Source organism: Erythrolamprus reginae, chromosome 2, assembly GCF_031021105.1.
Source record: "Erythrolamprus reginae isolate rEryReg1 chromosome 2, rEryReg1.hap1, whole genome shotgun sequence".
Lineage (NCBI taxonomy): Eukaryota > Metazoa > Chordata > Lepidosauria > Squamata > Dipsadidae > Erythrolamprus > Erythrolamprus reginae.
In genome coordinates, this window is record NC_091951.1 from 127334174 (window position 1) to 127351015 (window position 16842).

The 16842-nt window shown below is 36.0% G+C and overlaps 1 protein-coding gene across 1 annotated transcript in view; it reads left to right on the forward strand.

The window, feature by feature from the left end:
- The window catches only part of HTR4 (5-hydroxytryptamine receptor 4), a 173073-nt gene that overhangs the window by 63336 nt on the left and 92895 nt on the right, over positions 1–16842 (forward strand). Inside the window, exon 4 of the mRNA XM_070739450.1 lies at positions 14054–14207. Coding sequence (XP_070595551.1) covers positions 14054–14207 — 154 coding nt within the window. The remainder of the gene's footprint in view (positions 1–14053; positions 14208–16842) is intronic.

Genomic DNA, 16842 nt, shown 5'->3' on the forward strand with positions numbered 1-16842 from the left:
CTCTGCAGTACTCTGCACAGTCCATTTTTGCCAAAACATACTCATTTTTTGAGCTGCCATGCCCTCTTCGCATCTCATTTCATCCTCCCAGGACCCCAGAATCACTCTGTAGTGCTCCATTCAGGCATTTTCACCAAAAATGGGCTGCGTGGAGCACTGCAGTGCTTCTGGGAGCCTGAGAGGACAAAAATGGGCTGTGCGGAGTACAGCAGAGTGCTTCTGGGGGGCCAGGGAGGGGGAAATGTGATGCACGAAGGCAAAAAAATTCTTTTTCTTGTTTTCCTCCTGTAAATTTAGGTGCATCTTATAGTCCGAAAAATATGGTAGATAACTAGTGAAACTTAATATATTACCTCCCAGCTCCTTCCAGAGATCTAAAACCAGCTCCTCTGTATTACACACAAAACTTGCAATAGGTGCCTAGCCATTGGAGAATTATTTTCATCTTGGCCTACTGTAAATCTTCTCTTTACTAAAAACATGCCCTCCTGAGGCACGCTTTTCAGGGGAAATAATGCTTTTCTCAGCTATGACCGTTCCAGCTACTCTAGGACACTTGGGAGTAGTGCTAGCTTGGTTTAGATTCTGCTTTGCCAGGAGTGTTATTATGCATTATGTTGTCAAATTCTGTTTCCTAATCAGTTATCAGCAGCTCAGATGACATCTATTTATATGTCAAGCTAGAAATGTTTTTCAAGCGAGTTCCTGTTTTTAGCTATGCTGCACATTTTATTATATATTTATCCATTTTAGAGAGCTTCACAAAGTTGTTTTGCTTTGCATGTCTCTGATGGCATCAGCAAACCTGGCTAGTTTACTGCTCATTCCTCAGTTCTTAATTAAATTTGTGGAAATTATTACCATAATATTTAGGACTGCGATATTTTGGATTCGGTAGGCTAGAAATTACTATTCTAAAACGCACATATGTTCTTCAATCTGGTTTATTTCAATCTTATCTATCAGCAACCAGTTTTAATGTTCTTCCACCAAAGTATAATTGTCAGGATCCAACACAGCTCAGTTCCCAATGTTTCCCTTTGAATTCTACAACCCAGAGTATATGGAGTGCAATCTTTTATGGTCTTGTAGTTTCCAAATTTTATTTGTTTAAATGAACTGCTATTAATTGTCAATAGTTTTCAAAGAAATTCCTGATATCTAAGTATTTGACTTGGAGATGCTTTCCCCTTCCATAGATAAATGAAAGAGGCAGATGCTTATGTGTGAAAGATAATGCAAGTCTATGCATTTTTAGTTGTATAATCATGAAACGGATGTCCATGTGCCCCCTCTATGTTGATTGAGGCAGGTAGGATTCCCTTGAGTACCATTTGTTGGGGGTCAGGGGAAAGGGAGGGTCTTGCCTTATCTTTCTGCTCAAGATCCCCATGGACAATTGGTGGGCTGCTGTGTGGTACAGAATGCTAGACTTGATGGGCTTTGGCCTGATTCAGCATGGCTCTTCTTATGTTCTTAGGTTCTTATCAAAGAGGATTGTGCCTAGGAAGAGTGTACAGTATATGTCCAACATATTCTGAAGTTGAGCAAGATCGTTAAAATTTCAATGGAATTCTTCTTCAGAGGAAATCTAAACATGGGAATGTTTTCTCTTAGATCTTTACAATTTTTTTTAGAAGTGGGACTCATGAACAGGACAGATATTAAGATAACAGGTATTTATTCTGTTTATCTGTTTATTTGTAAACAGATAAACAGAAATACCACAAATTGGCAAGAATGCAGTGGGAGTGGGAGCCACTTTTTACTTCCTGTTAGCTTCCCCATTGATTTTGCTTGTAGGAAGCTGGCTGGAAGCATTGATCATACAATCATGATCCCATAATTATAGGGACATTGCAACTGCCAAATCTTTATGAATAAACATTATAAACATCATGGGAATTTCTGTATTCCTGTTTTTCACTCTCCTCTCACTCTCTCCATCTCTTCCATCTACCTTCCTTCCCTTCCTTCCTTCCTTCCTTTTTTCCTTCCTCTGTCCACCCCACTTCTTCCTTTCTCCAACTACAGTGTACTTCCTTTTTCTCCCTCTAAATCTTGCCTTGATTGGTTTCAATTCCAATAAGTCTTATATTAAACACTGATAATATATTACTAAATGATTGTACTCCTTTGGTATCTCTTTCCTTTTATAATATTTTAAAAATATTTATAATTGTTATCTTTTAATTATTGGTATACACTTTCAAAATAATGCTATCTCCTCATTCTAATTTTGTCATCTGGGTTTATCACTTCTAATCTTTTATTTTTGTGCTCACATTACTTCAGTTTCTAACTATATTCATTTTCTATTCAATTATAAAACTTCATCCACACATTATAATATTCAGATTCTTCTCTGTCTTTAAGTTTCATTGTCATTCTGTTCATCTCAGTACAGTCCAAGACTTTTTAAAGACTGTCTTCTTCAGATGGGATCTTGGGTCCTTTCCATTTTTGTGCGAATACAATTCTTGCAGCTGTTATCACAAGTACGATTGGATATCTATCTATCTTGTTTTGCTAAAATTGTTCGCAAAATGCCCAACAAAAATACTTCTGGTTTTAATCCTAGCTTTTGCTTAACCATTTTTTCAATCCATGTCTGTATTCGAGTACAAAATATTTTTGCTTCTGCATATGTCCACCACATATGATAAAAGGATCCTTGTATATGCTGACATTTCCAGAATTTCATAGTCTTGTCCTTAAGCATTTTAGTGATTCTTTCTGGTGACGTGTGCCATCTGTAAAACATTTTATACAGAGTTTCTTTAACAACTTGTTGCCATAGTCCATTTATAATTCCTTTCCCAACTTGTTTTCATTTATCTAGTTAAATAACAAGGTATAATTTAGTGCTGACATTAAAATAAATTCTGTTAGTAAACTCTGTGTTTCCTAAATTCTTATTGCGATGATAAGAAATGTGCGTGGTCTGAATAAAATTGTACAACAACTGTACACAATATATTACTAGAATTTCATTGTTACTAGTTAACTAAACATGTAGAGGATATCTTGAGCCTGTATTTATGTCTATATGTGTGCAAATTTATGGAGAAATAAACCCCAACAAATATGACATTTCAAGATGACACTTTTATAGCAATAGTCTTTGCTTTTATTAGTTAGTATAACCTTACTTGACCCTGTCAGCTGCGGATGACCAAAAATCCATAAAACTATGAAGCAGAACAATCTGACTGAATTGTCTTCTCATTGTGGTTAAACCAGCAGCATTTCCAGATGGTTTCCATATCATTTTGCTACTTTAGTTTCAGTGGATTCAGAGCCAGGGGATTTCCTGCTCAGTTCTTTGCCCATCTAATTATGTTTTCTTTCTGTTTTGCCAAAAAAAGAAAAGAACTCCACAGGCTTGCAAATATTCAATGCAAAATTGTTCCAAAGCAATTATCAGGTACTATCCTGTATAACAGCAGGACAGCACCTGATGAGTGAGTTGCAACCAGGGGTTGGATGGGAGGGAATGCAGTGGGGTAGCGAAAATGGAGCTCCACCCCAGAGCATCCAATTTGCACTGAAAGATGTTGGAAAAAAATATGCATAAACCACACCCACAGTGTGGTAGTAAAAATTTTGGTAGCCCTTCACTGGTCACAACCCCTTTGGGGATCGAATGACCCTTTCACAGGTGTCACCTAAGACTACTGGAAAACACATATTTCTGATGGTCTTAGGAACTGAGACAACGCTCCTCTATCAGTCTCCAGGCAGGTCCACTCATGTGCAAATAGAGTTCTGCAAAATAATATATCTGTACTATAGGAACTTCTGAGCATTCACAGAAGCAGAATTTCTGGCAATACGCATGCGTCATTATCTTGTTTTCAGCTTCTTTTTGGCAATTTTTTACTTAAAAATTGGGCACTGCTTGTGTGCATATGCATGCACGCCCACAAAACGCGGCCATGCAGTGCAGGAGAAAACGAACTGGCAGTGAGGTAAGTTAGAACCCACCCCTGAGTTTCCTAATTTTTATTTTTTATCTTATTATTTTATTTTATTTTATTTTATTTTATTTTATTTTATTTTATTTTATTATTTATTTATTTATTTATTTATTTATTTTATTTTATTTTATTTTATTTTATTTTATTATTTTATTTATTTTATTTTATTTATTTTATTATATTTTATTTTATTTATTTTATTTTATTATTTTATTATATTTTATTTTATTTTATTTTCCGCCCTGAGTCTCATGGGATTGGGGGGCATATAAATCAATTAAATTAAATTAAATTAAATTAATGTTTGCGGGTCAGCTCAATCTGAGGAGCTGTATTAAAGGGTCGTGGCCTTAGGAAGGTTGAGAACCACTGCTGTAGAGGTCTCTTTAAATGTGAAAGAATTAAATGTTGACATCTTCAACAGGAGCAGTCCTTAAAGAATATATCATCACCAGCTCCACTGCTCTGAGTAGCAAAACACACATTTGCAGAAGATTATGTTGCAAAAACATAAGATTTATTTTTAGACGAAGGGTTGTCATTGTCAGATTAAATGGCCTACTGGTCCTACCTGTCTCTCTTGAAGGGTCTTAGTGTGTTATAACTTGGTTAATGTGACACTTGAAGTGAGGGAGTCCTTTTTGACTGAAGGCTGTGACTCCTATACTTTTCCTGTCCTCTCCAAGAGTCTAGTTTAGTATGTTCCTAAGAAGTGCAGCTGAATATGCGCCTATGCTATCAGAAACAAACCTTTAGCTTCCAAATAATTAAGAGAATGAAAGTGTATGTGTGTGCAATGAAAGTGTACATGTGTGTTATCTATTGTCTCAGTTTGTATAGATACATTATCTACTAATGGCAGATATGCTCGTAATAGGCAGATATGGCCATTGTAGGAAATAGAAGAAAATTCCACTTTCTTTCGATATTGTTGAAAAAAAATACTGTGAGTTACATATTCCGAATGAGTTTTGGAACTACTGGTATCTTCAGAATCTTTACAACTTCTGTTCCTGAAGTGATAACACAATGTTTGTTTGTATTTGTATTTGTATTTGTATTTGTATTTGTATTTGTATTTGTATTTGTATTTGTATTTGTATATATTTGTATATATTTATATTTATGTATATATTTATATTTATATTTATGTATATATTTATATTTATGTATATATTTATATTTATGTATATATTTATATTTATATTTATATTTATATTTATATTTATATTTATATTTATATTTATATTTATATTTATATTTATATTTATATTTATATTTATATTTATATTTATATTTATATTTATATTTATATTTATATTTATATTTATATTATTTATATTATTTATATTATTTATATTATTTATATTATTTATATTATTTATATTATTTATATTTATATTATTTATATTTATATTATTTATATTTATATTATTTATATTTATATTCCGCCTTTCTCCTTGCAGACTCCAGGTGGTTTACAACGGTAAAAATAGACCAAGATAAAAAATAGAATACAATAAAGCATTAGAAGAATAGATAAAACCCGGTGTAAAAATCATCCCTTGTTCATACTAATGGCCAGAGTGGAACTATCATCTCCATATATTAGTACATTTTTTTAATAATTAATCTTCTCCATTCTTTCATTAATAATAGTGGACATGTTGCTGATGGGCTTCAGGTTACCACTTTTGATTTTTGTACATCAAACACATGTTCTTGATAGAAAACTTCTAATAAAAGTTACTGGAAGTATTGAAAGTATTTCTAATCTCCCCCCACTCATTTAAGATGTTGTTATATTTAGTGTAAGTGGGGAAAATTAACACTTAATGGGAGAAGCACTTCAGGCCATGTTGGTGAACCTATGGCACACATGGCACAAGGAGGCATGCAGAGCCCTTTTTGTGGGTATGCCAGCCATCACCCCAGCCCAGCTCCACTGTGTATGTGCCTATGCATTTCACCAACCAGCTAGTCTTCAGATCTCTGCCATGCATACACGGGGGTGAGGCCTTCCCCTATGTCCACAGATTACCACCAGTGCGCTCTACCTTTCTACTCCATTTCTGCCACCTGCACTGTTCTGTCGGGCTCTCTGGTAGAATCCTCCCAAAAATTCACAGATACAATTTCAGACACATACACATTTGAAAATTCAAAACAATGTTCTTTATAATGAAAATTCCCTTAAACCAAGCCCTCTTTTGGTATAGCAAAGAGCACTCGTCTCCAAAGAAACTGGTAATTTGTACAAGTCCCTTATCAGTTCTGTGATACTTAGCTTGCAGCTATGAGGCAATTCACAGTCCTTCTTCTTTCACAAAGTGAAACACACTTTGCTCTGGTTTAGTTTCAAAGCGGGGAAAAATCAGCACACAAAAGGTCAAAGTCAGTAAAGCAGTCAGGAAACACAACGATCAGATAATCCTCCACAATGGCCAAACCCACAGGCTGCTATTTATAGCAGCCTCACTAATTACCACAGCCCCAGCCAGTCTCCCCCACATCCACAGCCCTTGGGGCAGGAGCAGGGCCAGAGCTAACCACAACATGCACCAACCTGGAAGCCAAAGCAGAGCAGGGGGAAGCCACACGAGACCACCACATTTTGGGCCTGGAAAGCATCCTGCATCAACCTGGAAGCCAAAATGTGGTCTGGGGCAGGGAAGGGTTCCACTCACTTTTGCCGCTGGTTCCCATCCTGATGTTAGGCACGCACATGCGCGTCCCCTCATGCAATTTGGCTTCCGCGCATGCTCAGTAGCTGGAATCGGCCCAAAACACAGCTGAGGAGCTGATCAGCTGTGCTTTGGATGAAGAAATAAATGTAAGGGATGGGTAGGAGGGCCCTTTTACGAGCAGCAAAACTGGAAAAACTTTCAAAACAGTTTAAAAAAATCACAAAACTAAACAAAATGATGGCACCCACAGACTGGCATTAGCTGATCCAGTTCAGTGACATCCCCAGAGGATCACTACTGGTTTGGGAGATCTGGTCCAAATTGGAGGAACCCACCCCTGGTCTGGCGAGTGCTGCGCGATGTCACCCTATGCCTCCTGCACCAATCTGGAAACCCAGAAAGGGTGTGGGGCGGCACGTGCATTGGGGGTCAGGGTGCATGCATGTGAGCACATGCACAAGGGGCACTCACATTTCATTTGGGGGATTGGGGCACATGTGTGTGCTTTGGGCACTTGGCACCAAAGAGGTAAACCATCATTGGCCTAGGTTATGATATGTAGCTTCTTTCAGAAATGGCTACAAGAAGTCTTACTTTAAATGAGTCTACTATGAGAATGGCCAAATGCTTGTATTTTTGTTTTTTAAATGATTTATGAACAATCTATTCCTATTCCAATTACTGTAAATAGTAAAACTCATATCTTAGGAGAGAATGGTCTTCACACCATAGATAATTGGTTAAAAACATTTACTTCCTTTCTTACTTTAACATTTTTATTGAGTTATAAGATAAAATAAGATAAAAAATACAAAAGTAAATAGGAGAATGAGGGGAGGAAAGAGGGGGAAAATAAGTAAGGAAGGAATGTGAGAAAACAGTGACTTCTGACTCTCTGTTGCAGTATAATAAGGCATTAACATCAGATCACAATTTTTAGTTTTTAAATAATAATACAGTGTTCCCTCTATTTTCGTGGGGGATGTGTTCTGAAACTGCCCGCGAAAGTCGAATTTCCGCGAAGTAGAGATGCGGAAGTAAAGTACACCATTTTTGGCTATGGACAGTATCACAAGCCTTCCCGTAACACTTTAAACCCCTAAATTACCATTTCCCATTCCCTTAACAACCATTTACTCACCATTACTACTGGTACTCACCATTGAATAAGACAATTAGTGATCCTGATATTTATAAACATAATTATTTATTAACAATAATTATTTTTTTTGTTATTTATTTGCAAAAATTATTAGTTTGATGATGACGTATGATGTCATTGGGCGGGAAAAACCGTGGTATAGAAAAAAAACTTGCGAAGTATTTTTTAATTAATATTTTTTTAAAAAACGTGGTATAGGCTATTCGCGAAGTTTGAACCTGCGAAAATCGAAGGAACACTGTATACCATATTTTCCAGTGTATAAGACCCACTGTGCATAGGACGCAACTAGGTTTTAGAGGAGGAGAACAAGGAAAATATAGATTTGTCAAGAATCATGTGATACAACACTTAATGATTGTCATAGGGTCAAATAAGCAATGAAGAAACAACCAATATTAATAAAAATCTTAGGATAGAAGCAACTGGTTACAGTCATACAGTCCTAAGTGGGAGGAAATGTGTGATAGGAATGATGACAAAAAGAACTAGTAGTAATAGTAGTGCAGACTTAGTAAAAAGTTTGACAGTGTTGAGGGAATTATTTGTTTAGTAGAGCGATGACGATTGGGAAAAAACTATTCTTGTGTCTAGAGCCAGCAGCCTACCTCACTTCTTCTTAGCTTGTCCTCCGGGGATGAGTGGGGCATGTGGCATCCAGCTGGTGGAAGAGCCCGTGGGGCAGCTTTGATCATCTGGCGAGATGGGGCTCAGCTTCATCAGCCCCCACCCTAATTTCACACCTTTGGGAGGGTGCAGTGGTCGTGAAAGTGCTCCAAGCAAGGGCGGCAGCTTCAGAATTCCCGAGCTGAGGCAGCTTTGCTCGGAGCGCCTTCACCAACTGCTGCACCCTCCCAAAGGTGCCCCCGAAGGCAGGAGATTGGGGTAGGGGCTGATGGAGCGGAGCCCCGTCCACCAGATGATCGAAGACGCTCCATGGGCTCCTCCGCTGGCTGGATGCATCTCTTCTCCAAAGCTCTCTTCTCCAAAGCTGCTGCCATGCACCCCACTCATCCCTGGGGCCGAGCCACTGGCCACCAGCCGATGACTGCTGGGCGGCCTTGGGGATAGCCCCTGCGGCTGCTGATCCCCGCCCCACATCCGGTGTATAAGACGCACCCATTTTCGATGCACCTTTTTGAGGTAAAAAGATACATCTTATACACCGAGAAATACGGTAAGTAAGCCATTTCTATAAAGATCTATCAATCAAATTGGTAAAACTCAAAATCAAGCACAAAGTTCAGAAACAGTCTCCATGTTAAAACAAAAGTACATATATTATTTTATTTATCAAAATAGTCAATTTTGAATTTTAGGCAACTCTATCAACTTCTGAAACCATTCATCTATGATAGGAGTCAAAATGACTTTCCAATTTTGTGCATACAATAGTCTTGCTGTTTATTTATTCAATTTATTTATTTATTCAATTTTTATGCCACCCTTCTCCTTAGACTCAGGGCAGCTTACAACATGTTAGCAATAGCACTTTTTGACAGAGCCAGTGTATTGCCCCCACAATCCGGGTCCTCATTGTTGTCAACATATAGAGTAACAAAGTTCCAAATTTTTCCCCCAGGTCTTTTTCCATTAGCCTCCCAAAGAGGTCACTTCCTTTCTAACTAGGGTGTATCCCATTATAAAATATTATTTTACTAGAATGCAACCTGCTACACTTCTGTTTACCTTTTTGGAGAACAAACTTTCATTTCCTGCTTACCTTTGTAAGAAGGGACCTTACTTCCAAAATAAGTTATTTTTATTTTATTTTATTTTTTTATTATTTTTTTTATTATTATTTTATTTTATTTTGTTTTATTTTGTTTTATTTTGTTTTGTTTTGTTTTGTTTTATTTTATTTTACTTTACTTTACTTTATTACTTTACTTTACTTTACTTTACTTTACTTTACTTTACTTTACTTTACTTTACTTTACTTTACTTTACTTTATTTATTTTATTTTATTTTATTTTATTTTATTTTATTTATTTTATTTATTTTATTTATTTTATTTATTTTATTTATTTTATTTATTTTATTTATTTTATTTATTTTATTTATTTTATTTATTTTATTTATTTTATTTATTTTATTTTATTTTTTATTTTTTATTTTTTTATTTTATTTTAGCATGTTATTTTCTCTCTCTCACACACACACACGCATGCATGCGCGCACGCACACCCACACACAAACACATAAAAGGTCAAGTAGGCAAAAGCCCTCAGGGTCTCAAGGGAAATGTCAGCAGGCATTTCCAGCCTTCATGTTGGAGACTCAAGCCCTAGCACATGTTAAATAAATTAACACACTTTTTTGGTATTTTAATGATCTCCTCATACCTTCTAATGATATGCGGAGATTGCTTTTAAACATTCGTTTCTGGTAAGGACTTTACCTTTGAGTAGGCTCCCTGTGTGGAAAGCAACTTTTTTCTGTCTTTTTCTTTGCTCTATCAATAAGTTAAATGCTAAGCTATCCTTAATGTTGACAATAGTGCAATGCTTTTCATTCTTGCCAGTATATGACCACCTGTGCAGACCTTTCTGCTCATTTAGCATAAACATCAGCAGGAGGGGAAAACTCTTTCTGAGACAAGAATCATTAGGATGTTCCTCAATAATGCTTTCCTGTGGTTCAAGTAATGACAGTTGCCTCCCTATTCACAAATATTTACATTTTTAATGCTACCACAGAGTGTCTGCCACACTCTGGAGGTGAGTTAGATGCTGTTTCAGATTTCTTACATATCTCTAGGTTGTTTGCGTGATGAAAATAAGAAAGGGTGGAGCCCACAGAATTGAAAGAGAGAAAAATCCATAGAATAGAAATACAATAGTTAAAATTAATTTCTACTATACAAATTTTCCTTTGTTTCCTTAGATTTGTTCTTCTTGAGACTTCTAGGGACATTTAGTCCTCTAACCTTTCAGACAGTCAAAAGCAGAATATTACCTATCTTCAAAAAAGGGAACCCGGCCTTGTTGGAAGCCATCATAAACCAATCAATCACCCTACACGTATTGACCAATAACCTACTCTCTAATAAGCAATTTGGTTTCAGGAACAAAATTGTCATGTAATCTGCAACTCACACATTGCAAAAACATTTGGACCTCTCAACTTGACCAGGGTAAAGTAATAGATACAATCTACATAGACTTCTGCAAGCCTTTGATTCTGTGGTACATGGCAAATTGTTAAAGTTCTTAAATATATAAATAATATAAATAAATATAATTAAATAAATAAAAATAGAGTGGGGGAGACTGGGTTGAAAACACACAGACACACACGCACTCATACAGAGAGGGGGGGAGGGAATGAAGGAATGAAGGAATGAAGGAATGAAGGAATGAAGGAATGAAGGAATGAAGGAATGAAGGAAGGAAGGAAGGAAGGAATGAAGGAAGGAAGGAAGGAAGGAAGGAAGGAAGGAAGGAAGGAACACTTTATTAAGCTCCATTAAGTTTTGCTTGTATATTACAGGCTATCTTACTGTTAGCTAAATGGTAAACCAACAAACAAAGAAGGTAACTATAACAAAAATGGGGAAGGAAAAATCTTAAGGGCTATCAAAATGATCTTAGAGAAATAGAAGACAGACACAGATTGCCATATTTTCCTCAATCTCCTTATATTGATCCTGTTTTGTTTTACTTCAGGGCAGAATGATTCTTTCAAGGCTGCTTGTGCATGTTGGCTTGTATGAATCAATGTTGTTGTTAGTCATGAAACCATGTCCAATCCATCACAAAACCATGGACAATGTTCCTCCAGACCTTCCTATCTTCTACCATCCATCCCCTGGAGTATATTTAATCTCACTCTGACTGCTTCAGTGACTCCATCCAGCCACCTCATGCTTTGTTGTCCCATTCTTCTTTTGCCCTCAATCGTTCCCAGCATTAGGCTCGTCTCCAGTGAATCCTTTCTTCTCATTAGGTGGCCAAAGTATTTGAGTTTCATAGAATACTGATTCAACAGAGCAGCATAAAGCCACATCAGTTCAGAGCAGCACTACACAGGGGGAAAAAAAATAAAAATATAAAACCACCAGGAGCAGTTTAAAAAGCCAGATACTGTTAATTAAACCTTGTAAGAAAACAGAAGAATGGTTTATAATGGAGGGAGAGCCAAATGTTCATTCTTTGGGTAGGAGTTTTACAAAGAGGGCAGCACTCTTGTTGAAGTTGACCAGATTTTAACATTGGTAAAACAGGACACCATTGAGGGGGGTGGGTTGTTGATTAAAAATTTGGTCTAAATTGTAAACACCTCTGTAAAAGCTTTCAGAGGCATGCAAGAGTGATTGGTAGTACAGAAATTTGATAAGTAAGTCAAATCTAGATGAACTTTGCATTTGAGAGTTAAATATTAGATTTTTTTAAAAAAAAATTGAAAGAGATATTGTATACTGTATAGTTCCAACACAGATCGGTTTGACATGCCTTGATTGTTAATGAATTATCTACTTTCAGTTTCTCTAGGACTTTCAGCTGACTTGCATTTTAAGGAGGTTGTTTTGATTTTTTTGTTTTTGTTTTTTGCAAAAGCAACATCATTTAGCAGCAATTAAAAGTGCCTTCAATGAGACTTAAAAAAAATACAATATCCAATTAGAAAAAGTCATACTTTTAAACATTTGTGCAGAAATAAGTTGCTGGATTTTTTTTTAAAAAAAAAAACTGAACATATGACATCTGTACAATACAGTTACAATAAAATTAGAAGGGAATTTTTCATTATCCTGCATAGAAACATTAAACATGACCAGTTTGCTTTTGGTTACAAATACATTCTTGTAAATCATCCACAAAAAGCCTGGATAACAGATAATCAGATGACAACTCTGCTAACTATCAAAATGCCTCTTAAATAGTTGAGCTACTTTCAAACTAGATTTTGCTCTCACTCTCCCTCTTTCTTTCTCTCTCTCTTGCATGGGTTTTGCCTTCCTTCACTCAGAAGAAAGGCTTGACCAGATAGCCCCAAGAATAAGGTGACCTGATCTTTAAAAAAAAATCAGGACATTTTTGAAACGCCGGGGAATGCAGGACAAATTATTAAAAAGTGGGATGTCTGGTCACCTTACTCTTGTTGCTAATCTTGCAAAGCCCCAGCCTTCAGCCTTGAACATAAACAACCTTCCATAGTTTGTTTCATATTCTCAATGAAAGCATCCAAATGAAAATGAATGTACTTTTTTGAAAGAACAATAACAAACCAATTTGAGTTTGAGAGATTTTGCTAAGAATGAAAAGGTTCGTAAAGATTTTATTCTGAATAGAAAATACTACAATAACTTTCATCCACTTCTGAACTTTTTTCCCTGCCAAATATGGAAGAAATTCAGAAATGCATAAAGATGACATTTATTTCCCTATTGTTGGAAAAATCATTGTGACCATATTGAAGAGCAGAAATAAAAGCTATGCTTTACATGAAAGGAAACAGAAGAGTAAGGGAAAACATGTTTGACTCAGACATATGGCAAATGTTCTCATTTGTAAATGTTGTGTGCTTTAAATTTAAGACTATTAGATCTTTTATATCCTCAGATAAATAGGACAACATTCTAAAGCAGGACTGTCAAACTCCCGGCCTGTGGGTCAGATGCATCATGCACTGGCCATGTTCACCCCAATTTTAGTGAAGGATAAAAAAGTCCCACTATGTCACATGATGATGTGTTTTGTCCCCATAATAATGAAGCTGGCAGGTGACAAAAACAGGCACAATCTTTATTGAACATGAATGCAAGCAAGGAACAACAGTCACTGGGAACTCTTAAATCCAAAAAACGCTGGCCACGCCTGGCAGCTATAAATATCTCCCACTGCCAGGCTCAGCCAGTCAATGCGCACTCTGGGATTTTCCCGCCAATGGGAGGGAATGCCCGGAGATACCCGGTTGCTGCCAGGACATAACAATGACAATGTTACAATGTGAGTTTGATATCCCTGTTCTAAAGGAAGTAGGATTTTAATGTGAGCAATATCTGTGGAGAGTCTCAGTTATCAATGGTTGTCCCAAATGTGCTTTTACAAAAAGTCAGCTATACTTTGCTTTTACTTCAAGATGTTTTGCTTCTTATCCAAGAAGCTTCTTGGATGAGAAGGAAAAAACAAAGTTTGAAAAAGTACCTTTGGGAGTGTAAGCCATAGTGATCTCGCCTTTCCTTTTTATTTATGCTAGCTTTCTCTTCTTGCCTTTCCAGGTACTATGCCATCTGCTGCCAGCCACTGGTTTACAGGAATAAGATGACTCCATTACGCATTGCTCTATTGCTGAGTGGCTGCTGGGTAATCCCAATGTTTATTTCTTTTCTTCCTATAATGCAAGGCTGGAATAGCATTGGCATCATGGAGTTGGTGAGTAGATCTCAGTTGCCTGGTGTGAAACCTATTCCAGGTCAAAATCAGAATACTTTTATTTTGCCTACAGCCCTGCTTAGCCTTTAATGATTGTATACCATTGCTATTGATTTATGAATGAAGGCAAATATTTATGTCCCATGTTGCAGGATCCAATCTGAGTCAGTCACCAGGATCAGAGATTTAGTCTTCCAAGCTTTTGGACTTGTGCTAGAATCCATCTTCAGGGAAATTTTCTAGTATTGTGTGTGCTTAGGACTGTTCTGTGTGTAGTATTTATATGGTGCCTGTTGTGTTTGGCTTGTTACTGATTTAAATATAATTTACATGAATTATAAATATAACATACATTTTGGAGGTATAAATACTGCTCTAGATTCTCAATATTATCTACAGTGGCACAGTAGTTAGAATGCAGTATTGCAGGCTAACTCTGCTCACATTGCCAGGAGTTTGTTTCCCTCAATCCTCATTGGCTCAAGGCTGACTCAGCCTTTCATCCTTCTGAGGTAGGTAAAATGTGGACCAAGATTGTTGGGGCAAATGTTGACTTTATAAATCACTTAGATAAGGCTGTAAAACACTATGATGTGGTATATAAGTATACATTTATTTCCAATTTAGGCCTTTCACATTCAACCTTTTTTCCTCTTGGAGAAACATTTGAAATAATGTTTGGGTCCTATAAAAATGGCAACCAATGTTATAATTTCACAATACAATTCACTTTGAACCAACACAACTCTCTCTACCACAATGTAAAGCAGCAGGCTAGAAGCTGAGTCATGGTGTGTAAAAATTCCCATCACCATGTGCACTAGTCTTGTGCACTAAGCAAACTTCATATTTCTATAATGTTTTGTCATAGTGACTTCTTGTGCAACTTTTGGATTCCACAAAATATCACCTAGAAAAACTGTTCTAGGTTCTCAATATTATCTACTTTAAAATCTATAATAATAATGAGAATGCTCATTATTATTATCTCAGCATCTACTGTTGGTCTACTATCGCAGCACCATTGTCCTGACATACGCCATTCATGCATAGTACGGGAGAAGCTTTGTAGTGGATAAAAAAAGCTCTACAGAGAATTATTAAATCTGTCCAGATGATATCTTTGCATCCCACTATTCTAGGAAGGTGCATAACATTCTCAGAGACCCTTCTCATCCTGCTTACCATCTTTTTGAACTCTTGCCTTTTGACAGAAGATACAGAAAAATTAAAACTCAGACCAAGCGTTTTCTGAATAGTTTTTATCCCAGAGCTATACTTGCACTTAACAATGAACTAAAGGGTCACCATCAATGAGCTGTTGGACAATATTACTTCATCTGTTGTGTACAGTAGATGTTTGGGTGGTTCAGGGTGGGGAATCTGTGGTGGATGGGATATGTTTAGGATATGTTTAGGATTGTTATGCATGTTGGGACTGGTCTTTAGGCATAATGTGAATTTTGTTGCATGTTTATACTGTGTATATACATACAATGACAAGAAAGTTTTTATTTATTTTATTTATTTATAATTAAAGAAGAAAATTGCATAAAAAGAACAATAAAAAGTATTTTTGAAATGACAAATAATGTTAACACTGATCTATAGTTCTATAGTTGATTTTAGTTTAGTTAAGGTATATCACACTAGCAAAACTGATCTCTTGGAAGAAGAGTGAGCCTTCAAATTTTTAAAGAATAACTCCATTTAATCCTTGTTTTGCAACTGTTTAAATTAAAACTAGCATAGGCTCTGGGGTGGAACAGATGATGAATCTCATGTGATTTTTCTGAATAATTGTTGGTTCTTTTTGGACTTTTGATTATTGTAGTGATCATTATATGTTTATTGTGTAAACTATCAAGAGTTATAATAGTTTAGGACATCCTATGCATTTCATAAATAATATAAAAATAATAGTACTGTGCTCATCTAGTTCAAATATTTCAAAGTGTTTCCCAATAACTTACACCATCATCTTTGGGAAGCTAAGTTTTTCTCCATAACATAGAGCTGAGTAAATGTACCCTCCAAAATGTATTTTACTTGCATTTTTCTAATAGCTTTAACTAACAGGCACATTCTTCAACTTGCTGTTCTCTGCTATTTGTGGCTCTTTGTAATTTGGATGATTACTATAAACTTGATTCCTTAGTTATTAAATGATTTAAATGACAATGGAAAGTTTGCTCCCTCAATCCAAGAAATGAAAATGTCTGTAAAGTGAAAGTACATTTAGTTCATACTGGTACTATGTGTTTATTCATTTTGAAATGTTTGATTAACAGTAAAAAAATTAAAACAAGGCTGGAACATTCAAGATCTCAGAGACAGTTTATTACCTTTAAATCTTGTTATAAGCCCTGGTATTCTTTCTAGTCCCAAAAGTTATAGAGTAGTATCCTATAACTCTGAGGTTAAAGGCACCCTAAAATAATAGTTAAACTCTAAAATATTTTTGTTCCTAAAGCATCCCTTCATCCCTCCATGACTTAGGTGGAACCATAGAAAGCCTGGACTTCTCTAAGTTAATATGTTCATGTTCTATTCATTTTGTAGTCGCCCCGAGTTTTCGGAGAAGGGCGGCATACAAATCCAAATAATAATAATAATAATAATAATAATAATAATA